The sequence below is a fragment of the Gracilinanus agilis genome, chromosome 4 (assembly GCF_016433145.1).
Source record: "Gracilinanus agilis isolate LMUSP501 chromosome 4, AgileGrace, whole genome shotgun sequence".
NCBI lineage: Eukaryota > Metazoa > Chordata > Mammalia > Didelphimorphia > Didelphidae > Gracilinanus > Gracilinanus agilis.
The window spans coordinates 145647349-145659678 of record NC_058133.1 but is presented as its reverse complement, the minus strand read 5'-3'; the positions used below and the strand labels follow the sequence as shown (position 1 = coordinate 145659678).

At 37.8% G+C, this 12330-nt stretch overlaps 1 protein-coding gene across 2 annotated transcripts in view; it reads left to right on the top strand.

Annotated features, from left to right (window-relative positions):
* Positions 1-12330, top strand: part of FMN2 (formin 2) — a 453830-nt gene that overhangs the window by 98808 nt on the left and 342692 nt on the right. Inside the window, exon 5 of one of the 2 annotated variants that reach the window (XM_044674185.1) lies at positions 9350-10749. The exons of the other annotated variant lie outside the window; for it this stretch is intronic. Coding sequence (XP_044530120.1) covers positions 9350-10749 — 1400 coding nt within the window. The remainder of the gene's footprint in view (positions 1-9349; positions 10750-12330) is intronic. 2 annotated transcript variants of the gene reach the window in all.

Below are 12330 nucleotides of genomic sequence, written 5' to 3'. Positions count from 1 at the left end.
TACTTTCCAGGGTTTTCGATAGGAATGGATGCTGTATTTTGTCAAAGGCTTTTTCAGCATCTATTGAGATGATCATGTGATTTTTGTTTGTTAGACTGTTGATATGGTCAATTATTTGGATGGTTTTCCTAATGTTGAACCAACCTTGCATTCCTGGTATAAATCCCACCTGATCATGGTGGATGATCTTCTTAATTACTTGCTGGAGTCTCTTTGCTAGTATTCTATTTAAGATTTTTGCATCTATGTTCATTAGGGAGATTGGTCTGTAGTTTTCTTTCTCTGTTTTTGATCTCCCTGGCTTTGGAATCAGTACCATATTTGTGTCATTAAACGAATTTGGTAGGACTCCTTCTTTGCTTATCATATCAAATAATTTGTATAGTATTGGGATTAGTTGCTCTTTGAATGTCTGACAGAATTCACTTGTGAATCCATCAGGCCCTGGTGATTTTTTCTTAGGGAGTTCTTTGATGGCTTGTTCAATTTCTTTTCCTGATATGGGATTATTTAGGTATTCTATTTCTTCTGCTGTTAATATAGGCAGTTTATATTTTTGTAAATATTCATCCATATCTCCTAAATTGTTATATTTATTGCCATATAATTGGGCAAAATAATTTTTAATGATTGCCTTAATTTCCTCTTCATTAGAGGTGAGGTCTCCCTTTTCATCTTTGATACTGTCAATTTGGTTTTCTTCTTTCCTTTTTTTATTAGATTGACTAGTACTTTGTCTATTTTATCTGTTTTTTCAAAGTACCAGCTTCTAGTCTTATTTATTAATTCAATAGTTCTTTTACTTTCAATTTTATTAATTTCTCCCTTGATTTTTAGTATTTCTAATTTAGTTTTCATCTGGGGATTTTTAATTTGCTTGCTTTCTAATTTTTTGAGTTGCATGCCCAATTCATTAATCTCTGCCCTCCTTAATTTGTTAATATATGCACTCAAGGATATACATTTCCCCCTGAGTACTGCCTTGGCCGCATCCCACAGAGTTTGGTAGGATGTCTCATCATTGTCATTTTATTCAATGAAATTATTGATTGTTTCTATGATTCCTTCTTTGATAAATTGGTTTTGGAGAATCATATTATTTAATTTCCAATTAGTTTTTGATTTTCCTGTCCAGGTGCCCTTACTAATTATTATTTTTATTGCATTATGATCTGAGAAGGTTACATTTATTATTTCTGCTCGTTTGCATTTGTTTGCAATGGTTCTATGCCCTATAACATGGTCAATCTTTGTGAATGTGCCATGTGCAGCTGAAAAGAAGATGTATTCCTTTTTGTCCCTATTAATTTTTCTCCACATATCAATTAAATCTAATTTTTCTAGGACTTCATTCACCTCTCTTACCTCTTTCTTATTTATTTTTTCGGTTTGATTTATCTAGATCTGACAGAGGAATATTTAGATCTCCCACTAGTATGGTTTTACTATCTATTTCCTTCTTGAGCTCTGCCAGTTTCTCCTTTATGAATTTGGATGCTATGCCACTTGGTGCACATATATTGAGCAGTGTTATTTCCTCATTGTTTATACTGCCTTTAATCAGGATGTAATGACCTTCCCTGTCTTTTTTTAATCATATCTATTTTTACTTTGGCTTTGTCAGAAATCATAATAACCACTCCTGCCTTCTTTTTCTCATTTGATGCCCAAAAGATTTTGCTCAAGCCCTGAACCTTAAACTTGTGTATGTCCACCCGTCTCATATGTGTTTCTTGTAGACAACATATGGTAGGATTTTGGTTTCTAATCCACTCTGCTATTTGCTTCCGTTTTATGGGCGAGTTCATCCCATTCACATTCAGAATTATAATCATCAGTTGTGCATTTGCTGATATTTTCGTTTCCTTCCCTATTCCTACCCCTTCTCCTTAAACTATTTCCTTTAAAACCAGTGGTTTGCTATTAAGACCCTATCCCTTATCCCCTCCCTTGATTAACTTCCCTTTCTACCCCCTCCCTTATTTCCCCCCCTTTTGTTTTTAAAGGCCTTATGAATTCCCTACCCCTTCTTCTCCCCTCCCTTTTTTTAACCTCCCCACTCCCCTGTTTCCCTTGATTTTTCCCTTCTGACTTTCTCAGAAGGGTTAGATAAGAGGTTTATGTCCCAATGGATAGTATAGCTACTCTTCCCTCTCTGGGTTGATTACATTGAGAGAAAGGTTTGATTGTTACCTCTTAATGCTCTCTTCCTCTCCTTTTTATAATAGTATTTGTCCCCTCTCCTTCCCATACCCTCTTTGTGTGTAATAGAATATCCTATTTTTCTTATTCACTCAAGTTTCTCTTGGTGTCCCCTGCTATTCACCTCCTCTTTCCCATCCCCCATGTCATCTTAGATTATTTAGTGTTCCACCCTCACCCTGTGAATTATTCTTCTGATTACTATAATAGTGGATACTATAAAAGTGAATAGAGTTCACTACAGAGAATTATACATAAAATTTCTCTACATAGGAATACATATAATTAGATCTTACTGAGGCCCTTAAAAAGGCAAATTCAAAAATTATAAGTTTTCTTTCTTTCCCCTCTGTTTCTTATTTACCTTTTCATGTTTCTCTCGATTTTTGTGGTTGGATATCAAACTTTCCATTTAGCCCTGGTCTTTTCTGTGCAAATACTTGGAATTCTTCAATTTTGTTGAATGCCCATACTTTCCCCTGGAAATATATAGTCAATTTTGATGGGTAGTTGATCCTTGGTTGCAGGCCCAGCTCTCTTGCCTTTCTGAATATTGTATTCCAAGCCTTACAGTCTTTTAGCGTGGAGGCTGCCAGATCCTGTGTGATCCTGATTGGTGTTCCTTGATATTTGAATTGTCTCTTTCTGGCTTCTTGTAAGATTTTTTCCTTTGCTTGAAAGCTCTTGAATTTGGCAATTATATTTCTGGCCGTTTTCTTCTCTGGATTGAATGTCGTGGGTGTTCTATGAATCCTTTCAATGTCTATATTGCTCTCTTGTTGTAGGACTTTAGGGCAGTTTTGCTGAATAATTTCTGTTAGTATGGAGTCCAGGTTTCTATTAATTTCTAGTTTTTCTGGAAGACCAATTATTCTCAAATTGTCTCTTCTAGACCGGTTTTCTTGGTCTGTCACTCTCTCATTGAGATATTTCATATTTCCTTCTATTTTTTCAGTCTTTTGACTTTGTTTTATTTGTTCTTGTTGTCTTGAGAGATCATTAGCTTCTAATTGCTCAATTCTAGCCTTTAGGGACTGGTTTTCGGCTCTAAACTTTTCATTTTCAGCTATGATCTTTTGGTTGTCTTTTTCAATCTGGTTCACTTTGCTTATCAGTTCATTTGATTTCTGAGCCTCACTTTCCAATTGCAAGATTCTACCTTTTAAACTGTTATTTTCTTGCCAGATCTCTTCCATCTTCCTCAGAATCTCAGTTTTGAACTCTTCCATAGCTTGTGAGGAGTTTTCCTTATTTGAGGAGTGTCTGGATGCTTGTTTGTTCTCCTCCTCTGTTTGCTCGGTTGTCTGGATTTTCTCTGTGTAAAAGTTGTCGAGTGTTAAAGATTTCTTTTTCTTGTTGTTAATCTTTCTCTTCTGAACTTCCTGAGTCTGGGTAGCCATTATTAGCCCAGCAGCTTCTCAGCTTTATCCTCGCCCACGGGGTCTGTCCACTGGTCTTTTGGCTCCTGAGGTCTGAGTTCTGGATTTTTCCAAGTTCAAGCCCCCTGGTGGACCCCCTTGCTTGATCCTCTGCCAGAGGTTCCTTTACAAGTCTCAGGGCGCTGCTTCCACAGTCCTATACCTGCCTACGGTGGTTCCCCACTTAGGGTTTCAGAGCCTTAGCTCTTGGCTGTGTCTGCCTCCACCCATGCCTCTGTCGCTCCTGCACTCTGCTCCTGCGCTCAGATTTCGCCTGCGTTCTTTGGCTTATTGGGGTCCCAAATCTTGCTGCTCTCAGGAACAGGCCCTGGAGCTGCCAATGACTCGATGGGTGCCCCAAACTTGCTCTATTTCTTTTTAACTGGCTTCGGCGCTATAGGTGTTGTGTGTGGAGGAGTTGGGGTGGGGTGGTTGCTCAGCCTGTGATTTAGTGAGAGCTGTTTCACCCCTTTATAGCATGGAAATGTCCTGATTCCACGTACCTTCCACACTGCACCCTGTTGTGGGGTTCCTCCGTTCATCTGGACTTGTTTTTATGGCCCCTTGAGGAGTTTTGTGTGTTTTGGTCAGGAGAGGTTAAGAGCTGCTTTTTACTCTTCTGCCATCTTAACCCGGAACCTCTCTATTTATTATTCTTATATGGGCAAGACTGTGAGTATTTATTCTAACAGGATAGAGATCTAAAAAATCTAATGTGAGATATGGGGAGGAGCTTTAATTATTTGTTTTTGTCAACAAAAAAGTGTTTTGTAGAGGAAAAAAGAGTTTTCTGATGATGAATTCCACTTTCAAATTTTCAATAGTGTGTCTAATTTGTATTTAGGAGGTCAAAATAATGATTCTTAAACTTTTTTGTATCCAGAGACCTTTGCAGTCTAGAGAAATCTGTGGATCTCTTCTCAGAATATTTTAAAATAAAATGTAACACATAGGATTTAAAATGAAACCAAAACTTCATCAAAAGAAAGGTGCAAAGATAGTAATTGACCTCTTGGGAGCTGATTACATTAACATGTGAGAGAATACAGAGATATGAATAAGACCATGGGCAGAGACCTGAGCTAGGAAAGTTTCATGAAAACTCCAAAAGGTGAGTATCAGAAAGACAGAGACTAGTTAACACTATAGAAAGTTCAAGAGGAATGAAGATTGATTAAAGACCATTTGCCAAAAAATAACTATTAAAAATCACATCCAAACATAAAAGACATATATTTTTAAAAGACCATTTGATTTAACAATTAAGAATTAATTGGAAGGGGCAGAACTAAGATGGTGAAATAGCATGAAGAATAAGAACTTAGGTCCCAAATTTAACTTCTCTACAAAGATACAGAAAACATCACTTCATATCAGAATATGCAAGAAGAAGATTACTGAAAAATGAATTATTAACTGAATTATAATTTCAGCCCAGGTCAACATAATGAGATGGACAGTGGGAGCAGGATCTGGACAAAGGTTGTATCAAACAAAGTATTTCAGTACCCAGGACCTAAAAGAAGATCAAGGCTATACACCAGGCAAGAAGATGTCCCACATTCATATAGAAGTTCCATAATTTTGTGAAGGATGTAGGAACATATGCCAACTGACAGTTCTATTGCTTACTACCCATTTACTAATAAAGGTCCATACAGTCAAAACTATGGTTTTTCTAGTAGCAAAGTATGGCTGTGAAAGTTGAATAATGAGGAAAGCTAACCAACAAAGACTCATTACTTTTGGATGGTGGTGCTGGAGAAGATTTTTGAGAGTCCATTGGGCAGCTAGAAAATCATATCAGTCAATACTTAAAGACATTAAATTAGATTACTTGCTGGAAGATCAAATACTGAAGCTGAAATACTTTGGCTACATAATGAGAAGGCAGGACTCATTGGAAATGATTCTGATGTTGAGAAAGATTGAAGGCAAAAGGAGAAGAGAATGGCAGAGTTTGAGATTGATAGCATCATGGAAATGATGAACACAAACTTGGACAGACTTCATGAGATAGTAGAGGATAGAAGGATGTGGTGTGTTCTTGTCCATGGGGTCATGAAGCATCAGACATGATTGAATGACTAAACAACAACAACAAAATTTTGTTAAGCAATCCAAGGTTGCCTCAGGGGAGACCTGATGCTAGGCCTAATGTTACGGGGTCAAGAGATGTCACAGGCTCTAGGCTATCTATTGAGCTAGAAACAAGTTCAAAAGCAAATACTAACCTCCTGGCTCTGACCCCACATAGCCACAGGAATCTCATTTGAGCCTAGTCTGAGTGAAATAACCATTGGAGAAACCACAGACCAAGGAGAAGCATACAGTTTTTGTCATTCTAAACCTGTAGAACTCTCCAGCTGGATCATGATGACTGAGTCCAGATGTAGCTTATTGGAACTTCCAACCAGGGACAAGCCCAATTTAGTAGTGTATGGACCAAAATCTAGGTCAGAAGTTTGGAAAGCTTAGGCTGGAAGGGCAGTCATCTTACTTTGCCCTGAATTAGACTACTTTGGAAATATTGAAAGCTTGTATGTCTCCAGTCTGAAGTTGTCCCTGTGGTATTGGGATAGCATAATATTCAATAGCCCAAGAAAGCAGCAGAATAAACTAAGAAAACAAAAGTCCAATCTGGATATTCTATTCAAAAGTGCCTACACCCTAGCCTTTATATAAAATATAAAATCATGAAGTAGCCTGGGAATGAGCAAACAAGCAAACCAAGAATCTCATCATAAAGGTTTATCTAGTGACAAGAATGCTTAAGGTACAAATCTGGGAGAGGAGAATGATTATAAAGCATATATAAACAAATCCTCAAAGAAAAACAGGCAAAAATACAACCAGAATTCCTTTAAAAGGATGAAGCAAGTGATTTCCTTCAATTTGCTTAAAATTATTTAAAAAACCCTTAATATTTTATTTTCCCAAACTATTGTAAAATCCATATTTAACATTATTTTTCTAAAATTTGGAGTTCTAAATTTTTTCCCTTAGTTTCTTTCCTTTCCTTCTCTGAAACAGGAAGCAATTTGATATAGGCTATATCATATTTCAAAATTGGTCATAATATAGAAGATGCTTATTTTTAAGAAAAGATGAAGAAAACAAAATGAAAGAGTATGCTTTGATCTGTAATCAGATTCCATCATTTCTTTCTCTGGAGATGGATAGCATTTTTCAACATAAATCCTTCAGAATTTTCTTAGCTTAGACTATTTTATTACTGAGAAGAGGAAATGTCATTCAAAGTTGTCATCATACAATATTACTGTTTCTTTGTACAATGTTTTTCTGGTTCTGCTCACTTCATTTTGCATCATTTTATATAAATCTTTATACATTTTTCAGAAATCTTCATTTTCATCATCATTTCTTATAGTATAATGATATTCTATTAGAAAAATATACCACAACTTGTTGAGCCATTCCCCAAATGATAGATATTTTATCAATTCTGAATTCTTTGCTGCCACAAAAAAGCTGTTATAAATATTTTTATATGAATAAGTCCTCCCTGAATTTTTTTACCTCTTTGATACTAGGAGTGGTAATGCCTGATCATAGGATATATACAGTTTTATAGTTCTTTGGAATAGTTCCAAATTGCTCTCAAAAATGGTTGGATCAGTTCACAACTCCACCAACAGTACATTTAGTGTCCCAATTTTTCTACATTCCCTCCATTTGTCATTTTTCTTTTCTGTTGTATTAGCCAATCTGATGTGTGGGCAGTGGTACCCAAGTGTTATTTTAATTTGGATTTCTTTAATCAATAGTGATTTAGAGAAAAAATGATTTTTTAAAACAAAATGAGAATAGTAGAGGGAAAAATGCAAAAGAAATAAGAGCTTACAGAAGGAAGATTTGGTAAAAACGTTAAGACCTGAGGTTACCCAATTAAAAAACTCCTAGAAGATTAGAATGCATCAAATAGAAGCTGATACCTCCAGTATACAACAAGAAATAGTAAAACAAATTCAAAAGACCAAAAAAAGAGACTATGTAAGGTATCATTTAAGAAAAACAACTGACCACAAAGTTTAAAGAGAGATAATTAAAAATCATTTGACTGCCTGAAAGCCATGGGTAGAAAAAGAGCCAAGACATTATTTTTCAAGATGTGATAAAAGAAAACTTTCTTGATTTCTTAGCATCAGAGGGAAAAGTAGAAATAGAAATATTCCACTTGTCACCCTGAAAAAGAAACTCTCTGCATGAAAACCCCCAGGAAGATATAGCCAAATTCTAGAACCTCCATCTGAAAGAAAAAAATGCCACAAGCATCCAAAAGTAAAAAATTCAAATACTTAAGAATCACATTCAGTATCATACACAATTTATCAGCCACAACTATATTAAGGAGGGAAGAGCCTGAAATACAGTATTCCAGAAGGCAAAAGATATTGTCTCAAAAACAACAAAAAACTCAGACTTTTAACAAGATAGAAAACTTTCAAGCATCCTTGATGAAAAGACCAAAGCCAAATAAAAGCTTCAAAATATGAGGGAATCAAGAGGAACACACACACACCACCACCACCACCACCAACAACAACAACAAAAAAGCAATGGCAGGAATTAAATAAGGATTTCTTTTTAAAAATTCTAATATGGGGAGATGATAGCTGTCTCCATTCAAAACCTTATCTGCATTAGTCTAATTAGACAGAGGGCCTGGGACAGGTTCTATTATATTTTTAAGATCTTAAAAGAAAAGTGGTGACAGCTAGGTGATGGGGTAAATAGAATCCCAGGCCTGGGGTCAGGAAGACTTATCTTCATTAATTTAAATCTGGCCTCAGACACACTACCTGTGTGATCTTAGAGAATTCACTTAACACTGTTAGACTCAGTTTACTCATCTGTAAAATGAGTAGAACTTTTAGAGGACTTAAAAGAGAATAAGAGGAGAAGTGTGGTTATCTAGGCAAGATGGACTTTTTAAATAATTTAACTGAAAAGAGAAAGAGAGAGTTAGGACAGCAATTAGCTATTGTAGGGGCTAATGAAGGATCTTTAAGGCTGAAGGAGACATGGATGTATTTGCAATCAGCAGGAAGGAACAAAAACATTGTGAGATTAAAGATTAGAAACAATAGTCTTGATATTAGGGGCAGTCTGCTGGAGATGCAGAAACAATGTGAGTAAAAGTTTACATCAAGGGTTTGGCCTTGGCCATGAAAAAGGTGAGAGAAAGAGAGAGAGAGAGAGTGTGTGTGTGTGTAAGAAAGAGAGAGAGAGAGAGAGAGAGAGAGAGAGAGAGAGAGAGAGAGAAAGAAAGAAAGTTCCCTTCATCAGATATTGGAATGAAGAAAGAGAATTTTGGGGATGCTGTCAATGCATATGAGATATGAGTAGATGGGGAACTCTTGGCAAATTGCTTCCATATTTTTTCATGAACTGTGAGACAAGGTCCTTAGCTGAACAGATATAAGAAAGGGGTATCCATATGAAATATTAAAATGTCTCTATGGCCTTCAGGATTATTCACTTTTAGATGAAGATGGCATATTGAGAGAAAAATCATGATGGAATCATCCTGAAAGGGACTAGTGGTTCGTGGGAAAATCATTATGACATCTTACCCAAAGTGAAAACATTAGAAGTTTATTACTTATTTTTTAATACTCTGATTAAGTTTCACAAACTTTCCTATGCTGACAAACTTGGAATATTTGACATTGTTCTTTAACTATTGTCCTTTTCTCTCTCCAAAGGAAACTTTTGACATGAAATCTGAGGAACACGCAAATGTAATTCAGCAGCTGGAACAGACAATTGAAAATCTGAGGACCAAAATAGCTGAATTAGAGAAGCAATACCCTACCACAGACATGGAGGTTGATAAAGGAAAACAAGTGGCCGAAAGGGGAGTAGCTGAGGGTGTTTGTCATGAAGATATCCACTTAAATGAAGAAGAGATAAGGCATCAAAGGATGTTGCATGTGAAATCAGTACAGACTTCACCAACACAGGAGGGCAGTGCATCTGTAATGCCTTTTGCTAACACACTGCCACAGCATCCTCCATTTACTCAGGAGGGTATAAATGGACAGCCAACTGTGCCATTGTCCCCTTCTGGACCTCAAACTAAGTTTTGTTCAGAGATTTCTTTGATTGTTTCACCAAGGTTAATATCTGTGCAACTTGATGCAAATCAATCCATACAGTGTGTATCACAGCCTCCACCACCTCCACCCCTCCCAGGTTCTGATAATCAAGAAAATATTCTAACACAGACTCCCCCAACCCCTTTTATAACTGAATGTGTGACCAACCATGAACATCTCCTTCCCACATCTTTTGAAAATAGTCATGGCATCCTACCTTCCCCACATCTAACCGGTACAGAACTGAATCCTCCTCTGCCTGGTGCAGGTATCCCACCACCACCTCCTCTGCCTGGTGCGGGCATTCCACCACCCCCACCTCTACCTCCTTTTCCTGACACAGCACCTTCTATCTCCATGCCTGGATCAGGCATAATGATTCCTCCCCCACCTCCTCTTCCTGGCATGACTGTGCTGCCCCCTCCACCACCTCTGCCTGGAGCGGGGATCCCTCCTCCTCCACCTCTGCCTGGAGCGGGGATCCCTCCTCCTCCACCTCTTCCTGGAGCAGGGGTGCCCCCTCCTCCTCCACCTCTTCCTGGAGCAGGGGTGCCCCCTCCTCCTCCACCTCTACCTGGAACGGGTGTACCTCCTCCTCCCCCACCTTTGCCAGGAATGGGAGTCCCCCCTCCTCCCCCACCTTTGCCAGGAATGGGGGTGCCTCCTCCTCCCCCACCTCTGCCTGGTGTAGGAGTTCCCCCTCCCCCACCTCTGCCTGGTATGGGAGTCCCTCCACCTCCTCCACCTTTGCCTGGAGTGGGGATACCACCCATCTCTGCACCCCCTCTGCCACCTGGATCAGGTCCTCCACCTCCACCTCAAGCTGGGGGCAGTGCATTGCCAAACATGATGCTTCCACAAGTATGTGGATTCCTTCCTCCTCCATTGCCAGCTGGCTTGTTTGGAATAGGCTTGCATCAGGACAAAGTGAGTAGGAAACAAGCAATAGAGCCTTGTCGACCAATGAAGCCTCTTTATTGGACAAGAATTCAACTACACAATAAAAGGTAAAGGAGGAATTTGAACTGGAGGCTTGATTGTACTTAGAACATTTACTGCAAACACTTGCCAAATACTGTTGTTTCATGTGCATACATCTATGGCATTAGTACAGAATGTCTTTGAATGGGCAGAAGTGCATTTTTGGGTGACTTAAAACTCATTTCCAGTTTTAGGTCCATATACTGGCAAATCATTTTTGGCATTTAAAAAAATCCAGTCACCTTGTTAAGAGTTATTCTCACCTTTCCTTTTCTTCAAATCCATCTTTCATCCATGCTGAAGTTCTGAGTAGAAGGAGAAAGGAGGTCAAACTCTACAACTTGCTGAAGGTTAACACGGGTACTCTCCCTGGGAAAATGAGTAGCTATTTCTAAGATCTGAACTCCTGTCATGCCCATAATCTTTGGAAAGCACACCACATACTCATGGAGCTCACAATTGTAAACAAGCCCGAGTAGGTCCTGGCCAGATGAGTCACCATATGGGTGCTTTGTTTATTGTATTCATCATTTAGTTTTGCATTTCTGCCAAGAAACTTATAAATATAAATCAGAATCTTGGTGGAAGTTCTGTAACTTCTACAGCAGGTTTTTTTAAAACACTTTTGGGGTCATGTTTGGTTTGATTTTTGTTGCACACCTGCTAGAATGAAGTGCTAAAAGATATACCTGTTTATGTCATTCAAATTTAAACATGTTCATTTGCTTTTGAGAATTTTATGGCTTCTCTAGTGATGATGGGTAGAGAGACACAAACCCAGGCTTGGGAATCCCTATTGTGGCAGAACGTGACCCACCATTTTTTTTTCCTTCTCTCTTTACTTTGGAGTAAGTGGTTTTCAGATTGTCTGCTTGTATTCTGGAGTTCACATCCCTGAGTCATCCAATCATTGCTGACTTGTGTGGAATGTGGTAGAACAATGTACTTTGAGGTTTATTGGCTACTTCTTTATGGGAATTTTTCATAAATGCTTTTTTAAGAGAGATCTTTCTCTTCTTTGAACAACTTAACTGAGAAAGCCTTTACCAGGTTAATTTCTTTCCTTTTTTTCTTACTTGCTCTTATCCGGTCCTAGACAAGAACTAAGTACCTATGTGTATCTGCAGCTATGAGAGGATATGTGTGTAGGCACATATATACATATATGTAGTACAGTTATCCTACAGGATAATTCTTAACTATTCCCACTTACATGTACACATGCATTCTTTTTTTCTCTGCCTCCCAATCTATTCTGTTTAGATTTATTTTTTGTAGGTACATGTGCAGGATTTATGTAGGATATAACTGCAGTTGCCTGGCCCTTACCACTCTTCTGTCTTGGAACTGATATTTAATATCAATTCTAAGACAGAAGAAAAGGGTTTTAAAAAAAGTCTTTGACAAGACAGAGAAAAAAGAAAAGAAATTTGATATACACACAGATATATATATATATATATATATATATATATGCAATATTACATTTAGTTACAAAATAGGGCTGTACCATAAGAAAAGAGATGAAGGTGGCAGCTAAAAAGTTAGTGTAAACTTTAGGCGCATTAAGAGAAGCAGAATTTTTAGGAATGAGGAAAGAATAGATC